The sequence below is a fragment of the Rhodamnia argentea genome, chromosome 1 (assembly GCF_020921035.1).
Source record: "Rhodamnia argentea isolate NSW1041297 chromosome 1, ASM2092103v1, whole genome shotgun sequence".
NCBI classification, from domain to species: Eukaryota; Viridiplantae; Streptophyta; class Magnoliopsida; order Myrtales; family Myrtaceae; genus Rhodamnia; species Rhodamnia argentea.
The window spans coordinates 9,098,176-9,108,414 of record NC_063150.1 but is presented as its reverse complement, the minus strand read 5'-3'; the positions used below and the strand labels follow the sequence as shown (position 1 = coordinate 9,108,414).

The 10,239-nt window shown below is 40.0% G+C and overlaps 2 protein-coding genes across 2 annotated transcripts in view; one reads left to right on the top strand and one right to left on the bottom strand.

Moving 5' to 3' along the window:
* The first annotated feature begins 3,876 nt into the window (after positions 1 to 3,876).
* On the top strand, positions 3,877 to 6,170 carry LOC115729166 (monoacylglycerol lipase ABHD6-like). Its single transcript, XM_030659631.2, has 5 exons — positions 3,877 to 4,299; positions 4,685 to 4,996; positions 5,457 to 5,546; positions 5,662 to 5,729; positions 5,887 to 6,170. The coding sequence occupies exons 1-5, from the start codon at positions 3,943 to 3,945 to the stop codon at positions 6,020 to 6,022; spliced, it is 963 nt and encodes a 320-aa protein (XP_030515491.1). The 5' UTR covers positions 3,877 to 3,942; the 3' UTR covers positions 6,023 to 6,170.
* LOC115729165 (sugar transporter ERD6-like 6) overlaps positions 6,147 to 10,239 on the bottom strand; it is a 5,870-nt gene continuing 1,777 nt past the window's right edge. Inside the window, exons 7-18 of the mRNA XM_030659630.2 lie at positions 9,981 to 10,056; positions 9,562 to 9,626; positions 9,343 to 9,435; positions 9,092 to 9,172; positions 8,915 to 8,999; positions 7,672 to 7,718; positions 7,477 to 7,539; positions 7,342 to 7,401; positions 7,163 to 7,228; positions 7,017 to 7,076; positions 6,551 to 6,665; positions 6,147 to 6,407 (exon numbers count right to left, since the gene is read on the bottom strand). Of these exons, the coding sequence (XP_030515490.1) occupies positions 6,295 to 6,407; positions 6,551 to 6,665; positions 7,017 to 7,076; positions 7,163 to 7,228; positions 7,342 to 7,401; positions 7,477 to 7,539; positions 7,672 to 7,718; positions 8,915 to 8,999; positions 9,092 to 9,172; positions 9,343 to 9,435; positions 9,562 to 9,626; positions 9,981 to 10,056 (924 nt within the window). The 3' untranslated portion in view covers positions 6,147 to 6,294. The remainder of the gene's footprint in view (positions 6,408 to 6,550; positions 6,666 to 7,016; positions 7,077 to 7,162; positions 7,229 to 7,341; positions 7,402 to 7,476; positions 7,540 to 7,671; positions 7,719 to 8,914; positions 9,000 to 9,091; positions 9,173 to 9,342; positions 9,436 to 9,561; positions 9,627 to 9,980; positions 10,057 to 10,239) is intronic.

Below are 10,239 nucleotides of genomic sequence, written 5' to 3'. Positions count from 1 at the left end.
AATAACTTAGATATTTAGATCTGTTGATAGTGATTTCGTGACGACTTATGGGTAATTGAAAATAGAGTAGGAGGTCCGTTGGAATCTCTCGAGACTCCTCATTTGCTTCCATAAGAGCGTGCTTCCTCATTGTAGTTAGCATTGATACTTGAATTTTAGGCCAAATCTGAAAATTATGCACGAGAAGAGTGTTATAATGTTTATATATTAAACTAGACCTCTTCGTCTAACGGTTTTGTAAATGTCTGGACAATTGGAAAAAAAGTCCCAAAATAAATTATATTTGTGCCAATTCAAGAACGATCCATTATTCCGACAACATTTAGGGTTCTTCGAACAATGTGATATCTCACAATAGGTAAATCTTGGAATCGCACTCTGTAGGATTTGAACCTACGACATCGGGTCGGATGACTCGAAAAGGGTTTTTAACAAATGAAAAAGAACCAGAATGAGGAAAGGAACTACCAACAAAAAATTAAGATAATGAGATATTACAAACCTTTCAATTTAATCAATTTAATCTTAAACATTTTCACAATTCACCAATTTAGTCTTTCCGATATATTTTGGTGGGATATCGCTGATAGGGGTGTGCAACCAAACCGGGTTTATTTGGAACCTGGATCGAACCACCCGAAAAATAGGTCCGGTAACCGGTTCTTGATTCTAAGTACCTAGGAAACGGACTAGTTTTGGAACCGGTTTTTAGCAACAATTAAAAAAAAAATCCTAGTCTCGCTTCCTTCACCGCCTCTGTTTTTAGTGGGTTGTAATTTCTATTGCTCATATTAGGTATTGTTACTTTTTGTGAATAGTGAGTTTTTAGTATTTGTCTTTTACTTTAAATCGTTTCATTGCTACTCATATTATTTTGTTGGAAAAAATGAAATAAAAAAATAAAAAACAAGTTCTCACGCTTGGAATAGGACAAAAAAAGAGGATAAGTTCTAAAACAGGTTCCGGGTTCCAAAAATTTAGAACCGGTTATAACATGGTCAATTTCGGGGTCTAGATCCGGAACCTATCCACCACACTCATGGTCACTCCTAATTGCCGACGTGGATGTCAATAGTGCCACATAGAACGGTTGGCGTTGACGTGCACAATTTTTATAAACTTCTTTTAAATTTTTTTTTTCTTTCTTTCTTTTCCTTCTTTAGTTCATACTCTCACAATACGCGAGGGCGTGAGTATGACGATTTGTTCAATGTTATCCACCAAAATTGCATCAATTCCGTCTCTTAACACAACAAGGTCTGTTTGAATTTTACTTTAACTTGTGATCGAAATAGGTTAGACTATTGATCAATCAAGATTATTTTACCTTAACTTTGAATGTCAAGACAAAAATTGATCCACAATGTTACTTAATAATTCGGAAAATTAAGTTTGCAATCGATTTTCGACATGACCAGCGGATAATCGAGTCTTGACTACTTAATATTATACGCATCATCGCTCGAGATGACATGGACAAGATGTATGAACACTAGATGTGCCAAAATAGGTCTAGAACCCATATTTTATGGTGGTGAGTCGTAAATGGGTTCCTTAAGTTTTAAAAGTGGGTCATAAATAGGTTACTTGAAAACTTAATAGGTCATAAATGGATTTTAAATATGTCATAAATGAGTTAACTAAGAAAATTATAATAAAATTTAGCAATATATATATAAATGTATAAGGAACAATTTTTTCTAAACTAAATTTTAATATTAAAGTACTTTAACAATATAGGCCGGATCGGGTATGGGTCATTAGATTTTTATAGTAAGAAAATGGACCAAAATAAATTAAATAGGCTAATGTGGGCCGAATCATTTTCGACCCCGATCGAAACACGATCCGGCCCAATCCACCTATTCGATATCATAACAACGAGCTCTCACGTTGTGGGAGAGAGCGAAGAAAAGGAGAACCCTGCAAATTAATCTCGTACAACCACCGAAATCAATAGCGGGGAATTAGATTTAGGAAAGTGGCCTCAGACAGCAGCTAACAACGTAGGACGCATGTGTATCCTCCCAACCACTCACTTTATAATCAGACGTGACCGGAAACTTTAGTTATACGACATAATCAAAGGGCGTCGGCATCATCAGAAACCCTAAGAGATCCACCTCCAGATTTTCTTGTCTCTGCATTTACGTTCTCTTGTTGCAGGACTTTATTGGCCGACGGTTAAAAATTGGCCACTGCTGTCCAACCAGCGTCCTGTTTCAGAATCGATGCTATAAAGGGTCGTCAAAGCCTTCAGTTCTCTGCTTCTCCTCTACCATTTTACCATCCAAGCTTAGGTCAATTTTCACACCAAACACATGGTGGTGAATTAAAATCTTTTGAATTGGGTGTTACTTGTATTCTAAAAAAAAAAAAAATCCATTTAATGAAATGCAAAATGAGCCTATTGATCTCTGAATTTTACTTTGATGATTCAATGTATTTTACAAACTATCTTTTGTCCAATATGATCCTCGAACTTTAAAAAATTCGCACGATATAGTCCTTCTATTAAGCGTATTATCACATTACGTGCACTTATCTGACATGGACTGCCACAACGGTGTTTATTGGGCTACAATAATGATGGGGATCGCTGCATTTTTTCCCAAGTTAGCAAATATCTTTCCCCTTTTCTTTCTCTTTTTTCTCTCTTTATTTCGGGGCCGAGATACTGAGATATATACATTCTAAAAGTTACGTGTAAGTCACGTGGGCATCAGCATGGCAAATCTAACGTCAAGTTAACAAAAGTTATGGTGAGGATACTTCTTAACCGTATATCAAGCTCAAGATCAAAATGAACGGACTCTTAAACACTGTATTGAACATCGAAGAAAAATTTAAGGACCGCCCATGTCGTTATCCTCCGCGTACATGAACCATCACGACCTTTACCTATCGAGAATTTCTTGTGCGGACCCAGGTCCAGCGATCTTAATCAATCATAACCATCGATATTATGTGTCTCACATGGGTTCTATGCATCAGTCTCGCAAGATCATAAACTGTGATCCGAATATCGAGGCAAGTATTTCTTAATGAATCGCAGCCGTTGATGTCATGGGTCCCACATGGGTTCTACGTATGATGGGTCTGTCATAAGCATCGGGCTGTGATCCGAAGTACGAGGCAAAGTATTTCTCCCATCTATCTATCTATCACTTTAGACGTCATCAATGATCTGACAAAGCCATGTGGCGGTTAGGGAGGGCGGGTGGGAAATGGTCCTGACCGTCGACACTTTCCCGCTGTCGCGAGTCCCTTTGGGGTCCAACGGACATTCGTCCGATTAAGAGTAGGCCGGGGCAGTTGATCCAAAACCAAACAACCTGTGGGCTTGTCCGTTCAAGCAGCAAACTTCTCTTTTGTCTTTAATATAACGTAGGAACCCACCCCACAAAAACCCCAAAAAAAAAACACTTTCTGGTAAACCATTTCTATTTCTTGTTTTTGTTCACAATCCCGACCCACCCGCACGATCTGGGACGAATCGATCCCGTGCAAGAAATCAACTCCCCGCTGTCAAATTATATCCTCGTGCGTATCCTCTCTTATTTATTTTAAAAAACTGCTATATAAAATACGCAATAATGATATGTAGATTTAAAATTGATATTGTACTGTCCAGTACTATCAAGGAAATATTTTCTTTTATTTTATTAGTTTTAATGGTTTCTGAAAAAAAAAAAAAAAGCTTCCAAAATTGTAATTTTCGCACGCAACTTCTGGATCCTGTTTCAAGTTCGACCGCCCAACAACCGAGTAAAACATTCGACGGCAACCCAACACCAAACCCCACCTTCTTCTCGGTTTAAAAATCCCTCTCTCCTCCAGCCCCCTCTCGTTACTTTAGTACTCTCCTTCTTTCTCTGGGTGTCTGTGTGTGGCAAGAACAAGGGGAGACGCGCACATCCGCGTTCGGAGAGAGGGAGAGAGATGGTGAACTTCGTAGAGATGCAGAAACCGCTCATGCATGGCCTCATGAAGAGGGCCGGGATCCTCCCCCACACGGTGGAAATCGAGCCCGGCACCGCCATGAACTTCTGGGTGCCGCGCGAGACCATCAAGAAGCCCGACAAGAAGGCTAAGGGCAAGGGCGAAACAAGAGAAACAGTCCTTGTTGGCCCCACGAAGCCCGCGGTCGTCCTCATCCACGGCTTCGCCGCCGAGGGCATCGTGACATGGCAGTTCCAGGTCGGCGCGTTGACGAAGAAGTACGCCGTTTACATCCCCGACCTCATATTCTTCGGCGAGTCGGTCACCGACAAGAGCGACCGGTCGCCGGCATTCCAGGTAGGGTTGAGCTAGCTCAGAGAAGGACCAAGATTATGCATGGTCATCATTCGGTTCAATTAAGTGCGTGGAATTCGTATTACATCCAAGATTATAGTCTATGTTAGAAGATTAGCATTTTCCTACATTTATTGTAATAAATTTCGTAGTTTACTTAGACTTCAGAGGAATCGGTCAACTTAAATGATTTCAACCTACAACAGACACTTATCTTAATGATAAAAAAGAAAGTTTTTCCTTGCACAATGTTTGTGATACAGATATCATTTGTATTACATCATTAGCCTAGCAACTCTAGTGGTTCAGTTTAGTTTGGTTTCGACACACAAAATCTGACTTTAGGTTTCCAAATAATCATTTTTTTTTTCCTCCGACCAAATTTCAGGCTGAGTGTGTGGTGAAGGGGCTGAGGAAGCTCGGCGTCAAGACATGCACAGTGGCGGGGTTTAGCTACGGCGGGATGGTCACGTTCAAGATGGCGGAGATGTTCCCGGAGATGGTCCGAGCCTTGGTGATATCGGGGTCGATACTGGCCATGACGGATTCGATCAGCGGCGAGACGCTGCAAAGGCTCGGGTTCTCTTCTTCGTCTGAGCTCCTGTTGCCAACGTCCGTTAAGGGCCTGAGGGCGCTTCAGTCGGTCGCCATGCACCGGAAGATTTGGTTCCCTGACCGGTTTCACAAGGACTACCTCGAGGTAACATTGTGGTCATTACCCTTAGCCATTATAAAGGAAACCTACATCTGAATTTCCCGATATGCCTCTGAATATAATACCTCAATAAGTCACCGGCGTAGCCACGATTTCCTTGGTCTTGACGAGACACTCTCTTTTGCCTTAGCCCCTCAGGCGAAAAATTACTGATAATGACGACAATAATAAGAGGAATTCCAATTTGGGTAATCCGTAATCATAATTTTGCATCACGGGCTTCGCATTTTCTAGGTCACGACAAACTGCGCTGTCGAACCGGGTTGGTGTAACCGGGTTACACCAACGCGATGATCCCAAAACTTCAAAAAGCATAGGAGGTTCACTTGACCCTCTTCAGAAAAAGACTTTGAAACGATACTTCTTCATCTCTACACAAAAACTGAAAACCACTGTTCTTGACCCAACTGTTTTTTTTTTTTTTTTACCAATGTGCAAACAACAGGTGATGTTTACAAACAGGAAAGAGAGAGCCGAGCTGTTGGAAGCTCTTGTCATCAGCAACAAGGACGCTTCCATTCCTAACTTCTCCCAGGTTATTTACCATTTCATCAATCATAACTCTCTGTTTCATTTGATGAATCCATGGATCTCATTCATCCATGGAACTGAAACACTGACCATCTCCAATTTGATTGTAAATTTTGCAGAGGATACATCTCCTCTGGGGTGAAAAAGATCAGATCTTTAAGCTGGAGCTGGCTCAGAACATGAAAGAGTATGTGCCCTTAAACCATACTTCTACCGAGGGAAAAAACGAACTGAAAAATTGGTGAAAAACATCATATGATCACTCCAAATCATCATACATACGCTGTCCCTGTTGGGTCAGTTAAATATTTCTCGCTGACAGTTTATCTTCAACAAAATTGCAGACAGCTAGGAGAGAATGCAACCGCGGAGGGCATCAAGAAGGCGGGACACTTGGCTCACCTTGAGAGGCCCTGCGTGTACAACCGGTGCTTGAAGCGGTTCCTTGCCTCAGTCCATCAAAGCGAAGCCGACAAATGAGATCGACTCTGCTTTTGTGCTTTCATTGTTTTTCTTGCTCTCTAGCCTCAGTCCAATGTTTGTGATGATTTGAGTGAGCGAACATTTCCTCTGAACAAAATAATGAAATGGAAGTAGAAGAGGAGTGCAAATTTGTTTCCTTTTCTCCAATTTTGATTTTGTTCATCACTAGTTTTCTTCCTCAATGACTCTGTAAGGGAAAACCGTAAAACTAAATGTACTACGACAAAGCACAGATGCCATGTGAAAGTGAAAAGCTTTTGCAAAACCGATCATCTAAACGAGGACTGAATCTCTTCCAGCGTTCTTCCCTTAGTCTCGGGGACGAAAAACGTCACGAAAGCAACCGTCAGAGCAGTCGTCACGGTAAAGATAGTGAAAGTCCCTGTTAAGAACGTGGGAAAACAACTCAGAACTAAATACACATGAATACCATCCTTTTTTTTTTTTTTTTGTCATAAAATATACATGAATACCATTCATGTACGTACGATATTGAACTACTGAATTATACCAGTTGAGACATACCTCCAGTGCTCCAATTCAACAGCAAATTTTCACTCATCGTGATTGCCCAGGAAAAGAACCAATTTGCTAATGTTGCTATGCTCCCGGCGAGACCCTTAATGTTCGGGGGAAGTATCTACAATATGCAATTTGGCCCAAGAAATCAAAAGTCTGATTAGATTGGATTACATTGATACTAAGAATTAATATATCCGCTTTTGACATCCCCCAAGAGCACCAAGAAGTTTGGTCATTTCCCCCTTCATCAACTTTTCTTTCTTCATTTCCATTCTTAATTTGCCTTTTTGTCCCCACTCCCTGGCATATTTGCTACCAATTATCACGTAAAACTATGGGGATAGATCGACAAATTAGTGAAACAATGAGAAGAGGGTGGCACGACATATTTTAGTGAAGTATCCACTTAAACCGGCAAACCATAGCTTCTACCCCTGACACAGAAAGGAAAAACCTTCGCTCAACATACCTCAGACATTATAAGCCAAGGAATTGCTCCCACCCCTAGGGAGTATGAAATTATAAGAACCTGAAAAAATCATAAGTGGATATTTTAAGACGAGCAAATTAAACAAATAGAGCTGCAAAAAAAGGGCAAAAAGAGCAAAGTCTTACCACAAGCCCAACCACTGACATTATTCCCAACATGCTATACACACGGGAATCTTCCGACACAGTATCCTGTAGATAGCAAAGAACAGTGAGTTTGTAGTGCTTTTAGTTTTCCCAGAACATAACACCACACGAGAACTCGATTAGAAAGCGCGACAAGAGAGGACTGCAATTTTACAAACCTCTAGATAGAAGGCAACTGAAACGATAAGAAGGCTAATAGCCATCCCAGAAGACGAAATCTGTAAGAAATATACTTCAGATTAGGCAGCTTTGTAGCTAGACAATGCTCGACAGGAAAGCATTATTGAACTTACAATAAGCAGCAGCCTGCGACCGGCCCTGTCCATCAGCCACACAGCTACTCCAGTGGCAACAACCTAAGTTATTAAAGAGAGACGGTCAGAGAACAATACATCATCTTTGGCATGCCATGTGAAGTTTCGAATCACATTGGTTCACATGATAGATAATCTGCATGGAAAGACTGAGATATGCACTTCATCTAATACCTGGATTGCCCCGAGGCCAACTGTTGCAGCATTGCTTGATGAAATTCCTACCAAATTCACCAAGAGTCTTAGACCAGCAAGATTTGCGTCGCAAAATAAGAAGGGAATTTAAACATTGATAATTGTTACATCATCAAGGCCCTGTCTGGCTTAAATCCTGCTCCAGGATTTAAAGCTCATGACTACTAACTACTACTCATAGCATCAGTCAGTTTCTAGATTCAGCGTACTTGTTAGCCTCTGCTTCCATATCATCTATAATGACCAGACCCTTCCCATGTATGTCAAGACCAGAAAAGGAGTACCCAGATGTGCCGACTAAAGTAGTAATCATTTGGGAATAGGTCTTAATTATAACTCACTTTCCATAGACTTTTCCCAACCAATAGTTTGCTATGAACTCTCCTACAAACCATTGATGTCATGATCTGTAATGATACGGTCTTGTGGGCCAAAACCTCAAAATGAATATTTGTATGTACCCTCAAGGTGGTGGTCGTTTGGGGGGGATCTCCCGATATAAGACTTGGGTTTTTGCATCACCTATGCAAAAACAACTCAACCTGTTTTTCGTTAGATGCTTGGAAGAATGATTTTGGATCTATGCCTACATAAAGAAACAACTCAACCATTAGCCTTCTTGCTCTCTCTGTGCTTCATTACTGAGCGTTCACTCCAGATGAAATATTTTTTGGTGCGTGGATCAAATTATATAGCAAACATCTATTTTATATCTGTGACTGGCAAATCGAGATATCTAGAGTATAAGTTCCATACATTTCAACAAAATATCCGTTCTTCTAGGTCAACAAAACGTTATTTATTGCAAGTGCTCATACTGATTGGGCAGCATACCACTTATGCCACATACTTATTCCACATGACCTAAACTATGTGAAGCTCGCTATCAATAATCGATACTTTTTTTATTTTATAGTTGTTCGTGATTTATACACATTAACCACTCGATTAACTGCATCAGAGGGCACTTAGCTGGGGTCAAAGCTTTTAAGTTCTACAACGGCATTCTGTTGTATGTTTTCTCCTTTTTGAAAAGAAAGGGCCAAAGTAGGGATATCAAAGAGTATAATATATCAATTATTTACAGGAATGGACATATTACACCATTATTTTGTCCAAAAGGTCCAATAAGATCTCTGTTTACTTAAAGGCAGTAGATTCAAATCTTTAAGCCTAGACAGGAGTGGTGAAATTTTAGAAGTCAAAGAGTCAATGTCCTAACCAGCACTCTCAAAAATCTTGGTGGAATAGAATAAGACACCATTGATGCCTGTGAGTTGCTGAAGCACAAGCAATCCAATTCCAACCTGGAGCACAATGATTTCGATATCTTATGAATAAAGCCTCAGAGATAATACACAAAATCAATGCACTTTATCAAAATCAGAGTGTAATCTACCATTAGAGGAAACCAATATCTCTTCCTCTTAAGATCAGCAAACGTGATTGTGCTTCTTTTGCTTGGCGATGCAACAGATTTCTGAAGAAAGTAGTCATCAGAAGTCCTAATGCTATAAGTGGAAATTACAAATTAATAAATGATGCTTCTGTCAAGAACATCTAATCCAATAGCAGATGAGTAGAATACTGGAATCACCAACAACTAGTTTAGGCAGCAGGAATTGGCTATATTGATGTATTATGCAGTACCTTAATTTCGTTCACTTCAAAGGAAATATCAGCATCGAAACCCCGTAAAACTTGTAAAGAGGCTTCAAATTCATCTGTCAACCCCATTTTGGCCTACAAATTTTTCCACCATCAGCAAAGGCAGTGATTTAGAAAACTCCCAAGATATGATAGGGAACTTTATGTCAGCTGAAAGACAACTCTGAACTTTGAGGACATAAACAGATGCACTATTTGTACCAGCCACCTAGGAGACTCTGGTATGAAAAATAAGCCAGGGATCAAAATCAAGCAAGGCAAAGCTCCTGCAAGAAGAAAAGGAAAAAACAAACACTATTGCTCAGTTTCACATTGCTTGGAGTTGTAATAAATTGTTAATTAACTTCTCAGGGTAAAAAAGGTTGTTCAGTTATTTGAGAAGTGACAGACTGAGAGGATTCATATGTCTTGGAAGCAGTCAAATAGAGAGCTCGTCAGTTATGGTAACCATTCAGAAGGTACTCTTAGCAAACTTAATCAATGGGAGTGTCTTCAACTATATTTGAGTATATTGAGATTTTCCTTCTAACGTTATTCAAGTTGATCAGCATACGGCCTTGCTACTCCTTAAACGAGTTAGTTATCGATTCTCAGTCTTTCCTTCCCTTATGTATGCTTACCTAAAATTGCCAGCACTCTCCAGTTGAAAAACATTCCCAACACATAAGCCAGCATAATTCCAATAGTGACCGAGAGCTGCACAACTCAAAAACTTAGAAACATTAACATACTTGGCATATTACCATTGTGATAATTTATGGATAACTGACTGGATAAGGAATAGAGACAAGAGGAAAGGTCTGTCTAGTCTCCTACATCCACAGACTGATCTGTGGCACTTGTACTGATATCCACTTTAGATCTAAAGTACCAATACAT

Coding starts and splice junctions, on each gene's coding strand:
- LOC115729166 (XM_030659631.2), top strand. CDS start 3,943: ATGGTGAACTTCGTAGAGATGCAGAAACCGCTCATGCATGGCCTCATG. Junction 4,300..4,684: donor ACCGGTCGCCGGCATTCCAG/GTAGGGTTGAGC, acceptor ACCAAATTTCAG/GCTGAGTGTGTGGTGAAGGG. Junction 4,997..5,456: donor TTCACAAGGACTACCTCGAG/GTAACATTGTGG, acceptor TGCAAACAACAG/GTGATGTTTACAAACAGGAA.